Raw genomic sequence first — 25145 nt, 5'->3', positions numbered from 1 at the left:
TTCCCACACAAGTTTTAATTTTGGTCAAAAAGTTCTTGTTCCAAAACATTTCGATGAAAATTTTAAAATAGAGTCTTTAATCTTACCTTGAGCTGCTGCAGAGTTTTGATTTCTGCTCTTTATCTTTTGGATTTGTCTTCTCGGAAAGATGAATGACGCTATGCTCTGATTTGTTTGTAGTCTTGCTGACAGGAGGTAAATTGAGGCAGAACTTGCAACATGTCCATCGTGCAAGTGTATTGCAGTTTGGAAAAATACATCAATGTGGCAAAATGGGAGTAATTAGTTATTTAATCCACCTCGGGGTACCATTTCAGTTTGAGACAATGTTGTATCAAGACTTGTCTGCTACATTTAAAGGACAGTTGTGCAAAGGAGATCTCAAGAAGGTTTGACTGCAATTCTCGACCAGGTACAAATCTCCAGCTGTGTCCATCCAGGTCAGACCAGCCAGTGCAGGAAATGCTTTTCTCTGTGGCACAGGACAAGGTCTGTTCCCCAGGATCATCTGAGAATTTCACCCAGGAAATACCACCCCTGCCCTACTGCAGGGACCACAGCTCGCACCTGAGGTCTTCCCTGCTCCGTGGACGTGATGGGGCTTTGGTCTCCTCCTGCAGACTAGGAGTTTACAGCAGAGTGCTGGGGAGTGGTTTGTGAATTAGGAAATGTCTGTGCTCTTTGGACAAGGGTCTGGTGCTGGGGGAGACAGTGTCGGGGGGTCTGCTCCAGTGTTCAACTTTCATAAAAAATATTATTTTATGTAGTAAAAAATACTAATTTCTATACCACATTCTTTCATGGAGGATTGTTGATTTGGGGGCTGAGCCATGACAGTTCTGTTAACTTCCTTCTCTCATGCTTTGGTAAGAGACAAAGTGCTTTCTCTTTGCAATCTGAATTCAGAGATCTTTCCTTTAGATAGCTTGGAATAATGAAATAAGCTTTGTTGGCTGTGGATGGAAATTAGAATTTTCTTTCTCCTTGGTATAATTGGTTCCTGGTATTTCATCCAAATTTGAAGTGTTTTCCTCTTATATTTTGGTTTGAAAATCTACAGATAACACATTGTCTCCTGCTCACCACTGTTGGAATAAGAGATCTTTAAGAGAGATGATTTGCAAACCTAGGTTTTAAACTTCTTTTTTCTAATAATAAGCTTAATATTTTTTGGCTTCTCATTCTATTTTGGAAAAAAAAAAAACATGTCTTAAAAATTAAAGTTTCTCATCAAATTAAATCTTGAATTCAACCACCTTAAGGTTTCCATGACTAAATAAAAAAAAAATTAAAAAAAAAAAAAAGAAAGAAAAAGCAATTGGCAAATCAAGGAGAAAGAAAGGCCTGAACATGTGCGTTACAGAGAGCACAGGCTTAATTCCTGCGCCATGACATATGGTCTGACGCGCTTGCGGTGCTTTTGCAGGTAGCTCTGGCTGTTCGGATCAAACGCAGGACCCCAAGCAAGGTTGCCACATGTTTTGCATTTCCAGACAAATCCTTTTATTCTGGGCTGGGGCTCTGGCCGCACCGTTTGACTGTCCTGCAGATCCCGCAGCAGTGGGTCTGAGCGCGCTGTGGGGTACCCCAGACAGGGCTGTGCCTCCGCAGATGGGCTCAGGCAGATCCGCGGCAAGCCCAGCCCCAGGGGATGCAGCTTTGATGCTTATTTTTAAGGGGGGTGCCTGCAAGCCACAGCTGGACAGTGTCCATCTGGCGGGTCCTTGTAAAAGACTTAGCCCAGCCACTTTATCTAAGTGCTGCCATCAGTTGGGATCGCTAAATGGCCATCAAGAAGGGATCATCCTTGGTGCTGGTCAAACATCTCCAAGCACAGGCAGGAGCCTTGCACCGAGACCTCCGCTATTTACAGCCTAATCCAATCTCCCTGGCCATCAATCCATCCCGCCTTGGCATCAAAACTCCCTTTGCACATCACTGCGGGCACATAAAGCTCCATCTCTCACTTATCCCCACCCTGTTTCTTTCCCACTCAGACGCCTGGATGCAAACCTTATCTCTGTGGTGCCCGAGAAGAGCTTTGAGGGGCTGCTCTCCTTGCGTCACCTGTGGCTGGACGATAACGCCCTGACGGAGATCCCTGTCCAAGCTCTCAACCACCTGCCAGCGCTGCAAGCCATGACCCTGGCTCTCAACCAGATCTGGCACATTCCCGATTACGCCTTCCAGAACCTCAGCAGCCTCGTGGTCCTGTAAGCCTTTTCCACTTGTTGCTCCCTGGCAGCCACGGCGTTCTCCGGCTGGGACAAGGTGCTGACCGTGCCTGGCAAATGGGGTCTCCATCCCGTGGGAAAACCTGCTGGTCGCTCCCCCGGAGCAGCTTTTTGCTGCCGGGGTGGCAGGCAGGGGTTTTGTTCACGAGAGTCAAGGAATCCCTGCCATTTGATATGAAATGCTAAAATTGCCTCTTTTGGTTTTTTTCATGTTTTCCCCACTTTTCACTGAAGAGCCAAAAAGCTCCCCAATATAGTACAAAAGTGCTCTGCATTTAAAAAAAAAAAATCAATATTAGAAACAAAAAGCAGATTTTTTTTCCCTGAAGATTCAAGCAACAAAAAGCCTCAAATTTTTATTTCCCCCTCCAATTGCTTTGTTAAAACTACAGAAATTTCTATCAATGTTAAAAAAAAATATAAAATTGCAACAAATTGCAGCCAGGTCAAAAAGCAATGCTTTTTTTTTTTTGGAAAGCATGCCAAGAAAACTTTTTGACCAAATATGATTTTGAACTAAATATCTAACCTCAACACCTTGTCCAAGCCTGCGTATGATTATTTGCATGACTGTGTTGTAGATGCAGATCAACTTTTCTTTGCCGTGATCACAACCTCATGGTGCCTGTTGTGTTCCAGTTTGTGTTATAAACATTTTACTGACAGCATTCAGAGCAATGTAGAGAGCAGTGCTGCACTCGGAAGATACCTGGTCTGGGGCTGTTCAGCCTGGAGAAGAGGAGGCTCCGGGGAGACCTGATAGCGGCTCCCAGTGCCCAAAGGGGGCTGCAGGGAAGGTGGGGAGAGACTCTTCAGCAGGGCCTGGTGTGACAGGGCGAGGGGTGATGGTTTTAAAACAGAGGAAGGGAGATTTACACTGGACATAAGGGAGAAATTTTTTACGCTGAGGGTGGTGGAGCACTGGCCCAGGTTGCCCAGAGAGGCGGGGGATGCCCCATCCCTGGAAACATTCCAGGCCAGGTTGGCCGGGGCTCTGAGCAACCTGATCTGGTTGGAGATGTCCCTGCTCTGTGCAGGGGGGTTGGACTGGGTGGGCTTTAATGGTCCCTTTCCACCCAAACCACTCTGTGATTCTATGACTCTATGATGAGACACACTGATGTCTTTGGCAGTTACATCAGGAGCTGCAACTTTCCTATCTGCAGAGGCTTGTATGTTATCTAGCTTTTAAAAGGAAGCTTATATGTGCAAATTAGCTAGTCATTATTTTCTTTGGTGTTGATTAGCAAGTTCAGGTGTGGTTGCCAACTACTTTAGAGCTCCTGTATCTACATTAAATGCTACCTTTCAGTTTGGTAGTACTTATTGATACCAGGATATTAAGTAACCTCAGCGTGTGATGCCTTAGTGAAAGTTTAGCTATTATTTCGCTTTCAAAATTTAAAGTGTTTACTGAAGCCATCCAGCATAGAAAGTGCTTGGACAAAGCACAGTCAAGAGTTTTATTAAGCATCAACTTCAACTGTTTAGACAAAGCATAAAGGCTTATTTAGGAGAAATGCTAAAAGCGACTTGAGAAATGTCAAATAAGTAGTTTTCACCCACAATAGTGTTCATTCTACAAGGCATCCCATGACCGTCATAATGCAACCACTTCATTCAGCTTTAATAACTCGCACAGAGGGTGAGCTGACATTTGGGATTTTATTTCAGTCTCAGAAGCATGCTGCTTTCATTCTGGCTTATCCCATACTTTGGGTGAGAAGCAACTTAATTAAACAGGCAAGCTCAAGAAATAAAAGTCATTGACCATTAGGTCACAAGGGAGAGAATAATGTCCCACCACAGACAATTGGAAGGGAATACATGTGTGATCCTGCCAGGCGCTGTGGGACACGATGCTAAATTTTTGTGGGATCACAAGTGTTTGGCACAACTGGCCCCATAAATCTCTCCCATGCTTCCATGCATACCCTTGTCAGCGCGCAGCCAGCAGAAAGTCACCCAGTGTTCCTCCTGCTTTGGACTCACCCAGCCAAGCCAAGAAGCACGCGCTCCCAAAAGCCAGCCGAGCTGGGTAGCAAAGACGGCAAGGAGCCTTTCCCTACCAGGATGCAGACGATACATGTGTGCATTCCCTCCACGTGTCTGAATTCGCATGTAGATTGAGAAAAGCTGGTTGCTAGCCTAAACGCTGGGGAACTTTTAACCTGAGAGGTGTAAAAATGAGCACCGGGGGGAGGAGAGCCAAGGGCAGATGTGGAGGAGCACGGGCACGGCTGACCGAGCTGCGGGCATGACCTTCCCAGGTGCAGAGACGCGCCTTTCCTCCTCCACACACCTTGGCCTTTGGGAGAGGTGCGGGTGATCGTCCTGCACTGACACAAAGCGCTAACATCAGAATATACAAACCTCAATCTGGAACAAGTTAAGGGGTTCCGTCTCTGCTAACAAATTACACCTCTGTTGAGGAATTCCCTGATCTTATTCCCATCTATTGCTGCCGTGGGTTTCTAACTAGGGCTGCAGGGTGATCAGTAAGCAGAGCCTCATGTAAATCACTCATCGTGAAATCTGTGAGTCGCGGCAATTGGCGCCACCCTTTCCCCAGCTTTGATAAGAACGGCTTCATGTGCTGCGATGTTGGCACTGTGCTGCTGTTGGCAGAAGGAGATGGTTTGTTTGATCAGGGTGGCTCACGGGAATACGATACTGGAGATCTTACCTCCAAGTCTGATCTGTTCAGGACAGAATGTGTCTTAGCATCTGCAAGCAGAAATAGTCCTAAATATTTTTCAGCTGATGATTTGTACGAAGCAGAGGGTTTTTTACAAGAAGTGTCTTTTTTCTCTGGCATAGAAGATTTTCATTTAGAAGTGAGCATCTGAAACCCCCATGCTGCTGTGCTGACAGGCTGATAAAGGGCATGACAGCAGTTCTCATTAGCGTCCCTCATCTCCTCTGTCAGCTGAATTCAACAGAAAGTCAACTCCCAAACCAGGAATCACAGCTCCCCTTTCAGCCCCCCTCCCCAGAGGGGTACGCCAGCCCTGCAGTAAAATCTCACATGGATGAATTTGGGAACCGTAGCCAGGATTGCCCCAGCACCACAGATGTGTCCTTGCTACCACATCTCTGAAATGGGCTGCAGGTCCCTTCTTTCCTGGTGTCACCAAAGGAGCTGTGAGCACTCTCAGCAGAGATGCTAGGATGTGGATGGGACACGGCCAGACAGCAGAGAGGTTTGCCCTGCAGCCCTCTAATGATGGGCCTGGCTAGAGAAGGTCTTTGAGTATTTTTACTTCCATCACGTGGCAGGGAATCCCTTAAGTTAGGTTAAAATGCCGATCCTTCTCCTTTTGTGTCCACAGGGAGCCTAAGCTCCTGGAAACCCCACTGACTCAAGCATTCCTGCAATGCTGAACATCCCGCTGTCAAAAGGACCTGGCATTTGCTGCCTCGCATGCAGCGAGTTGAGCCAGTGAGTTAACTTGGCCCCATAATGCAAAAAAGATGCTCCACTCCTCTTATCTGGCCCTGACCCTTCCCTGCCTGCACACAAGTCTGTCAAAAGCAAGGACTCTGGGGAAGTTTTTTTTTCTCTTTTCTAGTTATCCCTATCATTTTATTTGCTTTATTTGACAGCTACTAAACACCAAGATGTCCTTTCTGTAGATATTTAAGAGCCTGTTATTGCACATGCTGCAGTATACTGAGCATATACTGCATACATAAGACTGGTTTTCCCCCCTCTACATCACTTAACATTTATGCAACCCCAGTTTCAGCTGACGTTTTATTGTCAAGGACACGAAAATCGCCCGCAAGTGCTTCCCTCCTAGGTCACCCAGCAAGACCTTCCAGCTGAATGTGTTAAGATCTGAAGACAGTAAATTAAGGACATTTAGTAGAATTTCTCTTTCTTACAGGTATTTATCATGTAAGGACATGATGCAGCTCTCTCTCCAACAGCATGGTTTAGTGACTAGAGGAGAAAACTAGTTTCCAAGACTTCTGAGTTCCCATTCCCAGTTTGGTCAGTGTTCTGGCATTACCCTGGCCAAAACTTTGAAAAGGGACCACTCATTTTCAGTGCTCTCCCTGCCTGGGAGCAAATGCCAAACATCTCATCCCTGCTTTCCAGGGGAGATGAGCGCCAGGGGTTTCAACTGCCATCTGTGGGACTCAGAGCAAACCAACATGACAAATCCCAGTCTGGTAGATCAGAGTGTCAGTGTGGTACTGTGCATCTCTACTTTCACCTATACAAGGGAGTTAACAAGTCCTTATCCGAGAAGTTCTTGGGAACCTTGATGTTGGCGGGGAGTGCCAGGCATGTGCAATGCATTATTACTAAGAACAATATCGCCTGGAACATCTGGGTCACATCCATGGGCATTTTCATTTGCAAAAGTGCCTTCTCTCTCCGAGCACTGAGCACGCTGCCTTTGCAAAAGTGAATTTCCCTCCCCATCACTTGAGGAAGAAGCGAATAGCACTCCAGTGCACCCCTGAGAACAACGCTTCTGACTGAGCTTTGTTCTTCACCAGAAAAGTCTCATGCTGATCCTTCACTGTTGGAAATATTCCGTGGGAATTTGCACCATTTATGATTTAGGTTTCTCTGCTTATCCATGGCCAAATTGAGGAAAAAGACAATTTTGCCACAATAGAGATGGAAATTCATCATGGCAATGGCTGCTCCAGAGGGAGAATTCATACCATGTCAGATTTGAACTTCATTCAAATCATCTAATGCAAATAAATGATGGAAAATGTTTGCATTTGTCCTTTTTGAGAAGAAAAATGAAGTCATTAGAAATGAAAGCAGTTGAGAATCCACTTCTCTTTGTAGTTTGTTCCAGTGGTTAATCATCCTTAGTGTTAACCAAAAAAAAAAAAAAAAAGCTCATAGTTCCCATTTGAATTTTCTTTGGCTTTGACTTCAGACATTTGTTCTTATTATTCTTTTCTCCACTAAATCACAGAACCATTTTAGTACCCATTTTCTAACCAGGAAGAATCCTATACATTATGCTGCACTCATCCTCTTGATCTTATTTTTAATAAGCTAAACAGATTGAGTTCTCTAAGTCTCCATCCTAGTTTTTTCCAGCCCTTGGATCATTTTTATTGCTCTTCTTTGCACCCACTCCAAATTATCAACATCCAGTCAACAATGTGGGTACCAGAAACGCATTCAGCCTTCCAGAGCCAGTTTCACCAGTGCATGATGCGGTTGTAATATAATTTCCCTTTCCTTGCAGTCTACGGTCTTGTTCATGCAGACAAGCAGCTTTATTGAACCAGTGTTTAGCACGTTAGCTCAACCTGCTTTCCTTTGTGCGTAAGACAAACAACAGCGGTGACCGTGGCATTGGAGGTGGCATTTCCAGACTTGGAGTTCGTGGTGAGAATGCCTGTGTTGGATTGTCTCTCACTTCAGTGCAAGGCTGTTCTCCAGGATCTTTTCATCCGCTGGAAAAATACACGGACAAGGGAGTCAAATGTAAAGGAAAAAAAAATCTTCTAGGAGTGCTGCAGGGATGATTTGGAAAAATCTCATTTATGCCCGATTTTTGATAAGAAATTGTTGCAAAGGACAGAAAATCTTCCTTCTAGAAACTGACGTGCATTTTCCATGGGGCACAAGTGAATCCTGCAGGTCTCATAGCTAGCCTGTCTCATGACACACGGTAGCACTTGTGCTGCTGCGGGAGCACGTGGGGCAAGTTGTCTGCCATCCTGCCAGAGATCAGTCATGAAAATCGCTTTTGCAAAGAGACCGCTGTTTTCTATTGGAGGTGCATAACTGAAGAACAGCCTACATGCCAGCCCACAAAAAACCAATGATTGTCCTGATTCTTCCTGGGCAAAGCTACTCTCATGGATGAGAGCAGCTCCAAAACCAGCCCCACTCCATGGTCCTGACCCGCAAAGGGAGACAGACAGATCTTAAGGCTCGTTGATCTTCCCAAGGACAGTGGTGGATACTCACTCCGATAGGAACAGCAAGGGCTTAAAAACTACTTATGTTTTTGAATCACAAGAGGGTTGTTTATAGTCCGGAACCAAGTATCTCGAGCTGCTATCAAACCAGCTGTAATTTACAGGGCAGAATATAACGTCGTGTGGGCTGAGCTCAAATTGACAAACACTGGAGATGTTGCAATTCCACTTGTTAAAATTTGTTTACCAGGGGAGAAAAAAAGGCAGGATGGAAGAAAGGAATGTCTTTTCAAGTGTTTACCTTTCCAACTCTCTTGTTTCTATTATTGCCATGTGGTTGGGTAACAACTCTACAGTTCACCTTGGACAGCAAATTTTTTAATAACTCTCTTTTTTTGGTTGCTCATAATTTTCTCACCAACAAAGAACATCATTTTGATGATTTTCACTACTCTGCCTCCAAACAAAGCACTTTAGAGCCAAATATAAACACAGTAGGTGACTGCTTTTCTATTCTGTCTCCTTGCCTGACTTGAGTGATAGTAGTCAGCTGCTCAGCATGCCCAAGCTTAGACAAGGTGTCCTATTGTACCACCCCAAAAAAGCTCCAGGGAGCTCATATCTTCCCTAGCATTCAGCATTTCCTTTCTCCTCACGCTGTCTCCTTGCAGCAGACAGAGGTATGGGGCAAGGGGTTCCTGCAGAACCTCTTGCTGCGATCACAGAGCAGCTCCAGATCCAAACTCTCAATTTGCCAAATGCAGTACCCAGTACTCAAAGGGACCCAAAATTATTGGCACCATCTTGCACTGAAAGTGCCAAGTGAAGTAAGGGCAACATGATCTGGAGCTATCCCATGACATTTGATAGAGGAAACCATCTGGACTTGAACTTCTTTTCTTGTGATGAAATTTCTCCTGTAAGATTCTGATTGTGATCTCAGCTTCTTTTCTCCTCTAAGAGTCACAATCAAACCAAGTTTTCTTGCAGGCGACTTCCTTTTCTTTTTTCCCCTTTGCTCAAAGGAGCAAACATATTTTATCACATATCTCTCCCCTCCCTTCCCCTTCCTCTGAAATGTTTGTGTGTTCTCATCCCAACGACAAACATCCGTATTTGGCTGGTTTCTGTTTGCAAGCCCCTACCAAACTGCCCTAGAGCCTGGCTGTTTCTCCGCTCCCCACTCCCTCCTGTTTTACCCTAGAATATTTGGCAGAGGGAGCTGCCTGTGCTCAGCCAAACAGCTCACTCTTGAATCCAGGTGGAGCGAGAGATTTTTCAAGCCGAGACAGATTTAGATCAAGCAGCAAATAACGAAAAAGTCATTGATCCACCTGCCAGTGTGGAGTCTCCCCCAGGCTCTTGGAAGAAGGCAGAGCAGTGTTGGACAAAGGCTGGTGTGTCCCTGAGCGTGGGCAAGGGAGAAAAGACCTCGAAGGCAAGTGGTGTGGCAGCAGATCAACCACATGGCACTGTGTTCATGGAGAACTTGAACTGATGGGCAAACCCCGACAGAGAGCAAAGAGGGTCTCCTGCCCAAAAGGACTTTACCTCCTCAGCGGGCATTTCTCCACACAGCCCATCCCAGCACAAGTGTGGGCATCACTAATGTGCTTAAGCGCAGGCTGGTGGAAGTGCAGGCTGGGCAGTAGTGGGTTGTCTTCTCCTGATTTTCAGCAGGCTTTCCTCCAGCTGTTCCAGGGTCTCTCCATATGGACTTCAAGGTGCTCTTGAGTGGAATTTCAGGGAGATGCATGTAGGTCCCACCAGCTGTAAAGGAAGACAGATGGTGAAACCACCCAGAGGTTCACACACACGCACACAGGGTCTCTGATGGTCAGAGGGGAAGAATCCAGGTATTAAGGTCTTGGGTTTGCCAAAAAACTGAGTAACTGAGTAAGGGAGCAAGTGGCCCGTGGAAACAGAGAACCCAGCAAATGGGACTCCAGGGAACTCATCGCCTATGGAGCTTCCAAGGCAAAAGTACCCCAGGTCGCTTTGCAGGGGCTCCCAGCACACGACCCTCCAGAACCAGCATTTAGGCTGGGAGCTCCAGAGCCCTTAAGCAATAGATGTTTGTGGCATATGGCACCAAAATGAAGTGGAACAGGGCAAAAATTGTTGCCGTAGTGTAGAGAATGTTCATCAGCCTGTCGCATGGCCCCTGCACTTCAGCCAGACACTCTGAAGCATTAAGATGAAGACAATTTTCATTGCAATCAGACTGGAGCTAATCCAGGAACTGGCAGCATTATCTTTTTTTTTTTGCAAGTAAAGATAATAAACTGTGACTAACTTCAAACTCAAAGCCTTCTTGCTGCTACTAAGGCTCTGAGGAGTCCAAATATGACTGTGTCCTTAGATAGCACCTTATGCCCATGAACAACTCTTGAAGCCACACAGCACTTTGTAGGGTTGGGCCCAATGTAAGGTGAGATCTATAATAGTTTTTGAAGTTTCTTGCCTAAGCATGTTCATCCAAAGTCATTCAGCAGCTGTGAAGTGGAGGTCTCAGGGAAACTATTATGTCAGCCTGGATTTCCTGGGAGAAACGGGAGCTCTGTGGCTGCTTTGCAAGCGCTATTGCCCCTCGCATGTGTCTCATGCGGCAGGAGAGGGGACCTTAAAACACCCTCATCAGCCCAGCCCAAGCTGTACTTATCTTGCAGGATGGCCCTGGGCCACGGCTCAGACTGGCAGGAAAAGGTCAGCGTGCACCTCCACTGACCATCTTTGTTTTGTCCACAGGCACCTGCACAACAACCGCATCCAAAGCCTGGGAGCCAACGGCTTTGACGGGCTGCACAGCTTGGAAACCCTGTGAGTCACTCGTTTTCTTCTCTGTCCTAAAAAGCTCGTGTGTGTTCATCCCTTCCAGCCCAGCACACAGGAAAGGGCTGGTGTCTCTGGGTTGGTCACTCGTCCCCCGCTCAGCAGCAGGGCTGGCTCCGGGTACCAGCCCAGCGATCAGATGCCCAGGGCACAATGCCACCTGGGGCGTTGGCAGACTGGACTTTCTGCCTGCACCGGTGCAAACTGGTTTGCTGCTGCAGAGGGGTCTGTGGGTGGGTGGAGTGGCTGGGAGGGGGCTCTGAGGCCCTGAACACAAGTCCAGTCCTGGTGCAATGCACAGAGCTTGCATGCATGCCCTACTTAGGGAGTGTCCTCACCTCCTCAGCTATGCACAGAGTCCCAAAGCATCCTAAACATGTGAGTCCACCAAAATTAGGGTCTGACTTGAGTTCAGGGCTGGTAAAATCCTTGGGGATCTCTGGAATATCTCCCTTTGAGATGGTCTCATGTCACCTGGCATCACCCATAGCCAGTTGACTTCATCTTGCACCATGTTCTTGGCATGGCTGGGTAGGCAATCTGTCAGGAGACCATGAGGGAAGATGAGAAGCAGGAATGAACTTTCCCTCAGGACACATCTTCATTAGGAGCAGATGGGTGACCCTGAATTCAGAACGACTTAAATCTGATGGCCTTTCCTTGCGCACACAGCACCTTTGATGGCAGTATGAACTGCTTGGGTCTCATGTGCCCTGCATTGGCCTAGGAGGAAACATAAGTAAGCAAGTAAATAAATCAAGGCTCTGGAAGACTGGAAGAGGTGCCTGTTGCGTTCAGTTGTGCAGAAACATGTCCCCCCATGCAGGCTTGGGGTCAAGGTCAGGCCCTCACTCCTTGCCGGAAAGTACGAGGGGGTCTGGGTCATGGCAAAAAGGTGACACTTCCCAGCATTCAAGTGCCATTCAAAGAGACTCGGCCTCTCTGTGGCCATCATGGTGCCAGCAGCAGCAATCAGGCAAGAGCAGAAGCAGCATGCAAGGCCTGGGTCCCTAGACACGCTCCTCGGGGCAGGACCATTTTTTCGTACTTTCAGACTGGGACACTCTGGGGCCACCCAGAACGGCTCAGCTGGGTTGAACCATGCCTGGGATGATGCAGGAAGGAAGGTTGCTGAGTGGTCTCCTCCAGTGCCCCACCGGTCTCCCCCATCACTGTGCCAGCTTGGCTTTCTCCCCAGTCATTTCTGGTGGGCACAGGCACATGAGGGCAGAGCCATGGCATCCAGGCAGCACAAAGGCGGGCAGGTTGCAGTAGGGAGTGGAGGACTGGCTGATGGAAGAAAACCCTGTTTGGGCTATAAGTCAGGCAGACCATGCAGCAACATCACAGCTTACATCAGGGCAACCTTTCATCAGGGAACAGGGGTCTCTGCAGGCTGCAGCAGTGGAAGTCTTGTCCCTGCTGACCTGGGAGTATTGAACCTCCGGGGGTTGTCCCCTTGGAGCAGGGCTGTGTCTGCCTGTGTCCAGGCTCGGATGGCCCAGACTCGTGTGTGTGAGTATCCCACAGCCCCCATTCTCCACAAGCTGCCTGCAGCTGCAAGGACAGTGCTGTGGGCAAGATCTCCAGACTCTCCTCCACATCTGATCACACTGAAGGAGTGTCCTCAACAGAGAGTGAGCTGGCTTTTGCTCCTCTTGGCCTGAGCATCATATTCTCACCTCCAGGCCAGCAAATATTTCAAGTCATTGATCTGTGAGGAACGCACTGTTCCTCAAGTGCAGCCATCCCCATCATGTCAATCTCCGGCACTCCTCTGCCCTGCTGACCAAAGCTGGCCACGCTTTGTGGCAAAAAACAGCCCAGCATTTGGCTGCAACAGCCCAACCAAGCTGCTCGACCTGCATCTACCTTCCGCCTCTCAGCTCCTGTGCATGTGGAGACTATTACAGCCTCTGCACATACCCTTTAACTCAAATTATGATTACATTCTGTTGACAGCACTTAGCACATTTTCTTGGCATGTGGAGGCCAAACTGTGCTCTCAGTTACCCCGCGGGCATTACCTCCTGGAAGGCAGCAGGATGGTAAGACTTGGTGAAGACAGAAACTTCTCCAGGGTTCCTAAAATGAGTATTTGTGGCCAGATACTGATTATAAGCCAGGCACAATAGGTGAAGAACTGTGGAAGCCAAGAGGAAAAAAATTGTTTTGGGCTTTTCAGAAAAGCCTAGGAAGCTTTAGGTGCAGAAACTTCTGTTCCCCTAAGTGAAATGCTTCTTCTCATATTCAGCCAGATAGGGAAACTTCTATTTTTATCAAATGCAGCCAAAATTTTAAGAGAAACAACACCCACTGCTCTGTGCAGGTCTCAGCATTGTGCAAGCCGCCGATGTGCAAGCTGCCGATGCACAACTACACTGAGTGCCCACCCCAGGTCCTGTCATTTCTGCAAGAATAGATCCCAGTGGAGCACCTCTGTTCTTGGAGAGGGCTTGGATGTGCAGCACCCGCCAGGTCTCAACCGGTCAAACACCAGCACGTAGCTGGAGAAAGCTCCAAGAAAATTTTGTCAGGGCAAGATCTGGCTGTTCACCAGCCCCCCCCAGCCTCCTCTTCCTGGGAAGGAAACCTGGGCAGGCAGGCTGGGAGCAAGTCAGAGCCACTCTGGACAGATTCCCAACAGAGTTTCGAAATAGCCTTGAAACCTAGTGAGATTCCCTCAGCAGTTCCCATAAGCCTGAAAGATGACAAAAAGCAACGCTGCGGGACCATGGGAAGAAACCCCAAGTGTGGCTGAGCCATGAAGCCAGATATTAGATGGCCAAAGCGGGTGCTATCTGGCATTTTTTAGCCCTCTCCCACAGATATGGAGTAAAGAAGAGTGTGAATGTTCTTCCTGTAGCCCCTTTGGGTGATGGACTTGGTCCTTTAAATAAGGCATGAGCTGAGCAGTGCCCATAGGAGATGCAGAGCAGAGCCAGTGTTGCCTGGTGCGTGGAGCACAGAGACTTTTTAAATACCAAGGAAAGGACAACCGTATCCCATACGCATGCCCAGAGGGGAAGATCTCTGGCCAAAGGGAGCGTTTGGACCACAGCAAATGGCCTGGTGCAGTGGGGTGGGGGGATCCTGAGAGGGCTTTGGGTCAGGAGTGGGGACATGAAAAAAACGAGAAAGGAAAAGCCAAGGGGAAGCACCGTCTTTTGCAAAGAAGCATAGTGAGACATGCCAAAAGCCGAGACTCCAGCCGCACTGCTCTTCACGTCGCCTCGCTGCTCCTGCTTTGCCTGGTAAAACCTGCCCTGCAGTGTACCGCTCTTTAGGCCGCTTAACGTGCGCTGTAAAACATCGGGCAGCATAACCAGCTCCCTGCCGTTGGGGTGGAAGGATCTTAACTTTTACATTTCCTGATTGTGCTGGACTTACTTCATTTCTCAGTCTTTAACCATGTGAGGCAAAGGGGGGGAGGATTAGATTATACCTGTTCTGTAGCATAAGCCTGGCAAGTAGGGATGTTTATGGAAAAGCCGATATAAAGAGAAGCCACCTGCAGCCAGGAGCGTGGCTGCAGTGACAGAGGCTGATTCTTGGAAACATTCGGACCTTGTACTGGGGGCTGGGGGCACGGCACTAAGGGAGACAGGGGTGTGTTTTCAGACGAGCAGCAAGCTAAAAACAACATCCAAAGGCTTGCATGGTGCTAATACAGGAGCCAGCTTCCCCACCGCTGTGTGAGGACAGTATTTCTCGCTGGGGGATCCCTGTGACATGAATTTCCACAGTGACACAGGCCTTGTGCCCAGGTTTCCTCCTTAACACCTTTGCCTGGAAAGCTGACCAGTGTCCTAAGGACCTTGAGCTGTGCAGCCAGTCTGAATGCAGTCTAAAGGCTGATGAATAATTGTCTCATGCCCTGTAGTGCTTGACTTTGACCTCGTTAGATAGGTTGTGATAACGCTGAACTTATCCCTCTGCTTCCCTGCAATATAAATGTTTCATGGATCAGACCTGGAGGGAAAGGTGAATGCATTAAGTACCTCCAGACAGCCAAGCCCCAAGTCACTGCTCTCTGCAGAATGAAGGGATGGAAGGGGTAGGTTACCTGAAACTATGGAGTCAAATATACATATATTTGTGTGTATATATAGTGCTTCACACACAGCCGTGGGGAGGGCATCTGATCATGGCAGATGAATTTCAGAGCTGGCCCCCAAGTCCTAGCTCCAAACACCAGCACACATAAACCATCATTTAGCATTTCCTCACTTGACTGGTGCTAGGGAGCCCTCAGCCTTGCCAGTGTCCCTGTGGCAGGGCAGACTCCAGACGGCAAGGGGAGAGGGCAGCTGAAGGGGTGGAGAGGTTCCTGCATGGATTTTCCCATGTCTTCCACCAAAACAGTAGTACCTCACTGAAAACGCCTCTGGGCTGGGAGCTCCACGTTGAAGAAAAGGAGAAAGTGGTTTTTCCCCCATCAGGACTGTTTTACCCAAGCAGGGAGGGGAGGTGCTGTGGCCCTGAGTGCCGGCTGCCACACACATGTGGCGAGGAAACCCATCGAGGCAAGCGCGTGGGGCCTCTGACACAGGGTCGGTGGGCGACAGCAGCGGCTCTGGCAGGTCTACGCTCTCACGTGGCTCTTGGGCGCAGATGGGCTGGCAGTGCCGAGCAGGGTACGTGCAGGGTCCCCCATCACAAAGGCCACCACATATCCCCCAACACCTGTTCAGGGCTCGATTTTCAGCTGCTGAGGCAAAGGCAGCAAGGGAGAAATGCAAAAGTAATAATTATGGCCTTCCCAGTGGTCCTGTCCGTGGACACAGCCAAGTTCCCTGCATAAAGGGAGCATGGGTAGAAACAAAAATAGGGGCCAGGGCTCCTCCTTGCCCTGGCACATGCAGCCAGACAAGACCCTGACGTTGACAGAGAGAGAAAACATGTCTCGGCAGCATCCTGCCTCCCCACCTCGCAGGAGGGCTAACGTGTTTCCTGGGGCAGAGGCAGGGATAGAAAACGAATGGCTGCTCCCCCAGGACCAGCCCAAAATGCTGAAGGCCTCTGGGCTATGGCCAAAATAGCAGTGATCTACCTCAAAAGTGGTGCTCCTCTGATTGCTCCGGCATCTCTGGCCCATCTCCAACACGGACATGATGGGGAAGTGGGCCCGCAGCCCTCGCCCATCCCCTCTGCCTGAGATGACCCCATTGCTTCCTATCTCTCTGACTTCTCCCTCCCCATCCACCTCCCTGCCAGCTCCTCTGCTCGTCAGACAAAGAAGATAAATTACTTGGAAAGAGCAAATCTCCATTCATTTCAAAACCTTTTAATTTATTTTTTTTTAAAATAGCACTAATAAATTAAAAACGTCTCCCAGAAGGGCTGAATCCAAAACCCTCTGGCTCCAGGCGTTTTATCTGCCTAACCTTGCCTCACAGGAAATGCCCTTACCACAGGCTTTCGCAGCGCGCTGCCCTATTATCTGGGTAATTAGTTGAGTCTGTAAATGCAGAGCAGAACTGGAACCTACCAGCTCCTCCAGAGAGTTGGATTTTCTATGGGAGAAAAAAAAAAAAAAAGAAAATTAATATAAAGTGCACCTCAGGCAATGAAGGCAGGAAGAAGGAAATGGGAAATATCTCCACTACAGCTCATACAAGGGTTGTTTAACCCTTTTAGGGCCAGGCAGGCCTTGCTGTTCTCCTGAAAAACTGTCTGCCAAGCGCTACCTTGCTCCTCAAGTGGCATTTGACTTCATCAGCATGTTTACTTTGAAACCTTTTGTGCAGCCTCTTGATGCTAATCCTATTCTGCGCATTCCCAAAGTAGCTGATGGGTTTTGACTCTCCCAAGAATGTCCTATTTTGCAGCACTGAGCTGCTCTGTTCCTTCCTCAGCATCCTGATGCTCCAGCCCTGCTGTCTGTCAGCGTGGATCGCTGGGCAGTTCATCAGAGGCAGCTTGGCTCCACGGTCCCACCCTTCCCTGAGGAAGGAGGGGACTTCAGCAGAGTCTTGGGCACCCAGATGCAGGGGCTGGAGAAAGGAAACATGCAGGTGGCTTTTTGGAGAGAGGGACCATGACTCAGCCCCCTGGTTGCATGGGTCCCCGTGTCTGGTCCAAAAACAGAGCTACAAGATCCTGAGAGGGCTTTGGGTCAGGAGTGGGGACATGAAACAAACCAGAAAGGAAAAGCCAAGGTCACTGCCCGCACTGACCATCATGTAAATGGGCGGCAACGTTTCCAAACAGAGAAAAAGTCTTCTGTAAAACTGAATGGGCAAATGCACAAGGAACCACCTGGGAGCATGGGGATCAGACACATCCTTCCTCCTTGGACCAACGGGTCCCAGTTTGCTGCATCTCCTCCCCCAAGAGAAGAGGCCTGGATTGCCAGAAATGTGTCCTCACCGACGCAGCTCAGGCTCTGACCCAGTAGCGTACCTTCCAGCTCCACTCCGAGCTTTGGCTGACTGTGACAAGATATTTTTCAAGAAATAGAATTATAGAGTAGTTTGGGTGGGAACGGCCCTTTCAAGCCCACCCAGTCCACCCCCCCTGCAAGGAGCAGGGACATCTCCAACCAGATCAGGTTGCTCAGAGCCCCGGCCAACCTGGCCTGGAATGTTTCCAGGGATGGGGCATCCACCGCCTCTCTGGGCAACCTGGGCCAGTGCTCCACCACCCTCAGCATAAAAAGAAAGAAAAAAGACAGAGTGAAGCCAGCCCAGGTGAAAAGGTGAAAAGATAGTTCTGGAGACACTGCATTTTTCCATTGGTAATGACTCCGCTGTAAGGCTCGCCCCCTTCCCAGGATTCTACCTATTCTCCCTTTCCCCACCAAATCCTCACGCTACCCCTCTTGCACCCTGCCTGGCTCCCCCCGCCCTGGAGCCGCTGATCTTGCAGCGACGAATGGCACTGGGTTTCCCCAGACCTCCATCCCCAGGGACTCCAAACACGCTCGCTGTGACCTGTCAGGAGTCTCCAACTTCTCTGGCTCCTTGGGCTTCATTTTGCTCGAACCCTTTCTCTCGGACACAAACCCCTTTCGTAGAGCAGCTCCCTGTGCCGGAGGAGGGAAGCCTCTGTCTCCAGAAACGTGTGAGGGTGAACTGGTTGCCTGTGAAAAGGAGGAGCAGACACTGCAGCAGTAGAGGCAAGCTGCGGGCGCATGTTCACTGCGGATGTGCCGATGCACAGAAGCTCTGCCCCCGACCCACGCGCCCTCCTTCCCACAGCAGCACGCTGCGGCAGGCCGGGGGGCCGATCTCCAGCACCTCATCCACCTTGGCGGGTAGGTAGAAGTCCCCAGCTTCCTTCCCACAGTTTGGAAATGCTCTGCTGTAGATCCTCCTTCCTCCAGCCTGCCTTCTTCCCCGGCCTGGCAAAGTGCAGCAGCCTTCTCCGTGCCTCCCCTGCCTGAGTCATCGGCCCCACGGTTATTGTCTGTGCGCCCCAGCGACCACGGTCCCCGCTGCTCCGCTCTGCGGCCAGCTCCCTTTGTGTCTTGTAAACGATATCTGCGTGGCAGCGCCTGCGCTCCCAGGACCCCCCACGAGATCCCGCTCTCAAAGGCTTATTTCAATCTTGTTAAATAAATCACACGGAATTGAAAACATATTTAAATCCGGTACCTTCGTCAGTTAGAGAACAGACAGAAATACTGCTTGGAACAGACACATTCTGGGCACGGCTGCATTTCCAAATGGAGAACAGAGCTGCGCAAGGAAGGGCTGGCGGCTGCAGGCGTACACAGCAGGGCCTACAGACAGGTCCCCGACGCCCCCGCCGTAGACCTCTCAATGCCACATAAATCCCATAAAACGTCGCAGCACCGTGTAAGCGAGAGGCTGGGATGTTTCCAGGCCAAGCTATGCAGAGGTTGCTGCTTGCTCCAGGCAGAAATGAGGCACCGTTAGTACCTGACAACCATCCCGTGGTGTGGGGATCCATCTCTGCTCTTCTGGGACACCCACCAACTCTGCCGTGCTCCATCACATCCTGGCTTCTCTTTATAATTTGCCCAAAATGGGCCTTTCTAGGACATCATTAGTTTCTCAGATTAAAACACTGATCCCAGGAGATGAATTCCATGATAGGTCATTTCTCTCTCCTCTTCACGCTTGAGCATCCCCGTCTTGCATGTCTCCATCTCCAGACTGGTCAGGCAGCTCTTCCCAGCTCCAGATCAACCACAAGCCATGACCTTGACACAAGTCTGGCCGGTGCTGGGCAAGAGGTCAAACTAAATGGTCACGACGGCCCCCTTGGGCTTCCAGACTACCAATTAAATCATTTCCAGTGCTTGATTTGGCCGCAGTAACAGCGTGACTAGCAGCAGCAGTAATTACATTTACTGGCAACTTGATTAGATGCCAGCGCAGGACAGGTGGAAATGTGGCTCGTTATCGGAGGCTGCACAAAGTCTCCCTCCAAGACACCACAGTGACATCCCGAACGGCACCAGGACTGAAATAGTCAGCAAACGTCCCATCTCCAGCTTCTAATCTTACTGCATCTTCAGGTTTATTAGCTGCAAATTTGTTGTGTTTTGTGGCTTATGGAAGAATTTATAGTACTATATAATTTTTTTTTGGCTTCCTGTGTAGAACCACTAATAGTCCCTAACAGGCAGAAAATTGACCTGACACTCTTTCCCCTCCTTCTCTCCTTTTGGCCCAGTTGGAGATATTAATAGTTCCAGGCTGCACGTTGTCAGCTTCAAATCGCCCTGGCAGTTAAAGCCCAAAATAACTTTTCCTTTGATGTCAATTTACTTTCATTTCTACATAAACAACAGGGTTGCTTAAGATCTTCCAAATATGAAGCTATAGGCTCTCTCTAGAAATAACAACAATGGAAAGCCAGCCAGTTCATTGTGTCTTGGGCAGACCGAGTGACCTTTAAGAGCTTTTCATTTTAACTAGAAGAACAGACAAGGCTCCTTTCGACATCCCACTGTGATGCCTGGAGCTGGTAACTTGGAGCCCAGCTAAGGAAAGTGATTTTTTATAGTCATTTCTCTTGCACATCATTTCCGAGCCTCTTGGCTGGGTGATTTTGCTTCTGAAAGCCCTTATAATGGGCAAAGCTCTCTTCCTTATGCCATTCCCATTGTTTGTTTTTTTTGTTATGAGGCTTCCCTATCGTTTTGGCGTAGCCATGGCCATGGCGCGTTGGCATCCTCCCACCAGGTGATGCTGGCATTGGGTCTGCTTTCCCAGCTATGCCAATAATGGCAGCACCCCACAGTTGGGAGACCCCATATGTAGCGTGCAAAGCCTTGGGGCAGACTCCAAAGCTGGGGCACCTGAGACCCCAGCAGTGCCAGGTCCAGCTCCCCTGGGCCAAGAGGCCTCCCTGGCCAGCCCCGCGGCCACCCCAGCCCATGTGCCACAGCAGTGCAGCGGGGACAGTGTCATCTGGCGGCAAGTTTGGCTTTTTGCAGCTTTCCTCACATCGTCCCAAGCTGGAAGCAGTGGGAAAGTGTCAGAGCATGGAGTCGGGACCAGCAAAGCGTTGCCCAAGCAGCTTAGATAAGGCAAGGAGAGAAAGGGGACACTCAGAGGAATTTTCTACCACACATCCATCTTCTATATCCACCTAGCCCCTGGAAAGGGTTTGTAAATGATGTACAGTTCACTGACATGCTCAGTGGAGGAAATTTTGTCACCACTGAAGTCAAAACACAAAATCTTCCCTGACCCACTGAGCCCACACTCCATCCCATCTGCTTTGCCTCTACGCTGGGAAAGAAGCTGTGGAGACCACCACCAGGCACGCAGGCTGGACCAAATTCATCGCGGGAGAGCAGGTGGAGAGAAGCGATGTCTGGGATGGACATAGCCCTGCTGATATCGGATGTCTGCAGAAAGACTTGACAACTGAATTTCACTAAATGAGCAGAAACTTCCCCGCTGCCATGAACGTCCACAGCCTCCCCTGTGGTGAAGGTCGGAGGCTGTCTCTGGGTCATTGCTTGAACCAGAGCCTGACTCCTCTGGGAAGGAAGGAGAAAGGAGAGGGAAGCCACCTTTGTGTCCTGGTTTGGGTCTGGGCTTTGGGAAGAGCTGCTCCACTGCAGGGAAGAGATGACACCTGGGGAGTATCTCAGGTACCAGCTTCTTCCAGCCTCCTCCAACCAGGTGAAACCCCCAAAATTGGAAGAGGTTGGCACAGGGCAGCGCTGGAGGCAAGTCAGGGCAGCGCAAGCGGCACATGGATCAAGAGCAGTTGGCTGCAAGCATCACTCAGGGAAGCTGTTAATGAGCACAATGGGGTTTGTTTTCTGGGAGGGAGGCTCACCTCACCAAAAACCAGGAAGATACAGCAGGAGCGAGCACGGGCACATTGTCTCCCCTGAACAGACTGCGATTGCTGGCAGCCAGGCCGGAGCAGCATGACTACACCTGGTTGCATTTCCACTTTCCAACAAGCCCAGTATATGCCAGCATTCAGAGATGGCATTTTTTACCCAGAGGGAGCTGCTGAACACAATGCTCTTTGTATCTGTCAAGCGCAGGGGGGAGGGAGGCACGGAGATGCTGCCAGGGCCGGGAACGGTGTGTGTTCCTTCAGGAAGAACTGGTCCTGTACATACTTGCACACACGCGGAGGTACAAACAAAATGTTCATCTGCTGATGAAAGACCAGCCTGCCTGGAAGAGACACGGGCTGGAAAGGAAATGCATTTTTAGAGAAAGACAGGAGCAAATATTACAGCACACTGAATTATTCTTTGTAAGTGATATTGGTTACAGATCAAGGTCCCTTTTCTGTTAGTGAATCACAGGTGAGCCAAGCCTCCTCGCTGTTGGGCAATGTTTTCCATCACAGACACGTTGGGTATCGCTGGGGAGAAACCCAGCCCCACGGCATCGCACAGAGCTTCCCCCAGCACCGGTGATGTGGCGGCGGTGGCTGAGTGTCACCCAGGGACGGGGCTCGCGGTGCCTCTCCTCCAGGGTCGGTCCATCATCTACTCCATCACGCAGGCTCATCCCAGCCCTCAGTCTGTGGTACGAGGGAGGGAAGCAGTGTGGGCAGACACCCAGCCTTGAGCGACCTCGGCAGCTTCTTGCGCTGCCGTGAAACCTTGCTGTGACCTTGGAAAGTCACTGCAGGGTGACACTTTCCAAGGCATTAAGATAGAGATTTGGGACTGTCAGTCAATGCCCTTTGATTTCATTCAGTGCAGTGATCTGAAGGGTAATGGGATTTGACTGATGCTTTCAAAACGCCCAGTGGTGTCCTGCCTGCCCTTCTAATTGCTCATTCTCTTTGGAAATCCACTCCTGTGCCTCCCTGAGCTTCAGTGAAGGGATGTACACTGTAGAAGTCCTGCCCTGTCTTCCCTGACATAACAGAGCCTGTATGATGTGAGGCACTCAGCCGTGACAGTGACGGGCGCCTGACAGGTACCATCCGGAGAAACTGGCTAAGAGCATCCAAGCAGCTGATAACGAGCTACGTGCACCTTGCAAAGAGCGAGACATAGGAGCCATCCTGTGCTGGGCTACTTACTTATTCTTAGACAGATCGTTTTGGGCTCAAGCAGAGAAGACTGGGAAAAAATCACTGATCCGCTTGGACAGGAGTAGGGTGCCTTTGCTCAAATCCATACACGTGGTGCGGGCAGCCAGACTCCCTCTGTAACTGGAGGAGGGAAAACAGCCCTGGGCGTGGGGAGACAAACCCTGCCGCAGCAGGACCTGCCACATCCCCCGGGCCGCAAAGGGAACGACGCTGCTTACAACAAGGGATGATATTGGTTGCAACAAAGTCTGAATCGGAGCTTTTCAGGGCTACACATGATAAGACCCACCCAGACCAACCTCATGTCCTGGGGAATTACAAGACAGGGGACAAAACCAGAAAAATATATGGAATATGTCATAAGCCTGGAGTCCTGGAAGGTGCAAGGGAATATCAATTTGGAGAGGCTCTCTGGGGTGATTTACTGTGTAAATACCTACAGGGCAAAGCCAAGACGGTGCTGTAGAGCAATTTCCAAGCTGGGACACTGGTACAGGAGAAGACTGTGCAAGAGAGAGGGGGGCCAAGAGAGATCATAACGTAATTACCATGCCTGGGCCCAGAGGATGAGAATTACAAGGTAATTCAGCAGCAACTCATTGCTGTGTAAATGCACAGTTATTTCTGTTCCATAAACCACAAACCAGGTTACATGGTAATTACTTTGCGGTCCATTAAGTGTAATTATACAGTAATCTCCAGGAGCCAGTAATTACACTCCTGTGCCAAAGTATCTACCACTTAAAACTCAGTGAGTTTCATGCAGGCAGGAAGCAGTCGCATGGTTTTCAGACTTTAGTGTCTTTGTCTGTGGGATGACTGGGACAGCGTCAAATGGCACCATTTCAGCTGGAACTGCCTTTCCAAGGAGAGTGTTGGGCACACTGGAGGAGGAGTGCTACATGTCTAAAGCCCTGCCAGTCTCCATGGGCCCTCTCCAGTCAACAGCAAGATTGGTACCTTCGAAAGGCTTCAGGGCTGCCAGCAGTGCCCCCCAGCTCAAATAAATCCTTTTCTGGAGGTGCCAGCCCATCTTTGGAGGACAAATACAGCCCACGAGGTTTCATTCAGGCTCACATGTCTCTTCTGATTGCCAAGTCAGGGCAGATAAACTGTGCACTTGTCATTATGACCAACATACTATATTTTAGTTCATTAACTAAACCGTAAATTAAACCTAATACTCAGTAGCATCAATACCTCTTGCACATTACTTCCACTTTAGCTCCCTGTCTCCAGTGTGGGGTTCAACCCAATCATTGAAAGACTTAGGTCTTCCCATAGCCCACTCTTCCCGCTGGTCCCAGTCACAGCACATCCAAGAGGTAGGGAGCTCCGGCATCCCCAGGACAAGCACCAAGGGAATGGTCCCCTGATCCCCTCTGCACCGCAGGGTGAGGAGGGCCAGAGAAAGTCCTTTCATGGGGCCCACACAACAGAAGCTGCTCTCGTGTGTCTCATCCTTCACAACATCCCATTTTGACCTGGAAAGGCAGGGAAGATTACTCATAGTCGTAGCATCTCGGGACGAGTCCCTGGAAGAAGGGAACAGGGCACTCTGGAGATGCAAAGCAGCAGCAGAGTCCAATGCTGGGCATGGAGGGACTTGGCGGGGGAAGGAGTCCAGATGGCAGCAGCCACGGCTTAGACTGGTTCTCGCCTGACAGTGCTCCTAGCAGGGAATAATCCTGCTGCAGCAATGTGTGAGATTTTGTTTCCAGGCCGTGGCTGGATCAGCACGGTAGGAAAAACTTGTCTCTCATGCTTAACAACCAAGTTTCCATGCCTTCAAAGCACAGATACACTCGGTTGAGTTCCTACAGCCACGTTAATGAATGTTTTTCCCTTCTCTGTCTTTCAGGGATCTAAACTACAATGAGCTGCTGGAATTTCCTGGGGCTATCAGGACACTGGGTCGACTGCAGGAGCTGTGAGATTTTCTATTTATTCCTTTTCAAAAGCATTCCCCAACAGAGGGTGACCAATAAAGCATTGCATGTGCTCTGACTTGGGGAGAGCACTTCGTCCAAGCCTTTCTTTTATCTTTCCCAGCCCTCTCGGCCACAGACAGCAGTTATCCCCTCAGTTTCCATCAGCTCTAATCACCTCACCATCAGCCTCTGCACCACGGCTGATGGAGGGGAGTGGGAGATCCCCCATCAAGCTTGGAGCAGGCTCTTCCTGCAGCTCTTCATTCTCCTGTGGTATCTGATGAACTCGAAGTCCGTCTGATCTCCAGCTGCTTCTAATGTCCATTCCCCAGCCTGAAACCAAGGTCATGGAGTTATCTGTGTTATTGTGAGGCCATGGCTTCTGCACGCCCTGTGCCACCTCCTCTGACATGCAGAAACTGATCTCCCTTAGGACAAATTTATAATAGGGAATTACAAAAGTTTATAACCATTTTAGTAGCTAGTTCTCTCTCCTCTAATCATTGAGCCTGGGAGACACTAAAAATGGGAAACCATCTCACAACATCCACAAAAGTGTCAAGTCAAATTGATGTGGATCCACAGTTGTTGTGGACCCCAAGACTGTGTCACACTGGTGACAGGCTGGGGTGGGACAAAAGTAGCTGCTTTGGTGTTTCTGGGAGGCTTGGAGTAAAAATTGGACACTACTACTACTTCTTTTACTGGAAAAATTTCTTGTCAAGGAGATTTCTCAGAT

The 25145-nt window shown here is 49.3% G+C and overlaps 1 protein-coding gene across 1 annotated transcript in view; it reads left to right on the top strand.

The window, feature by feature from the left end:
• LGR6 (leucine rich repeat containing G protein-coupled receptor 6) overlaps nucleotides 1–25145 on the top strand; it is a 138159-nt gene that overhangs the window by 89622 nt on the left and 23392 nt on the right. The window contains exons 5-7 of the mRNA XM_086765586.1: nucleotides 1998–2213; nucleotides 10893–10964; nucleotides 24337–24405. Of these exons, the coding sequence (XP_086621712.1) occupies nucleotides 1998–2213; nucleotides 10893–10964; nucleotides 24337–24405 (357 nt within the window). The remainder of the gene's footprint in view (nucleotides 1–1997; nucleotides 2214–10892; nucleotides 10965–24336; nucleotides 24406–25145) is intronic.

Source organism: Chlamydotis macqueenii, chromosome 23 (genome assembly GCF_036417535.1).
Source record: "Chlamydotis macqueenii isolate bChlMac1 chromosome 23, bChlMac1.mat, whole genome shotgun sequence".
In the NCBI taxonomy this organism is placed as follows: Eukaryota; Metazoa; Chordata; class Aves; order Otidiformes; family Otididae; genus Chlamydotis; species Chlamydotis macqueenii.
Note: the sequence above shows the minus strand (reverse complement) of the source record. Positions and strands in the feature narration are given on the sequence as shown.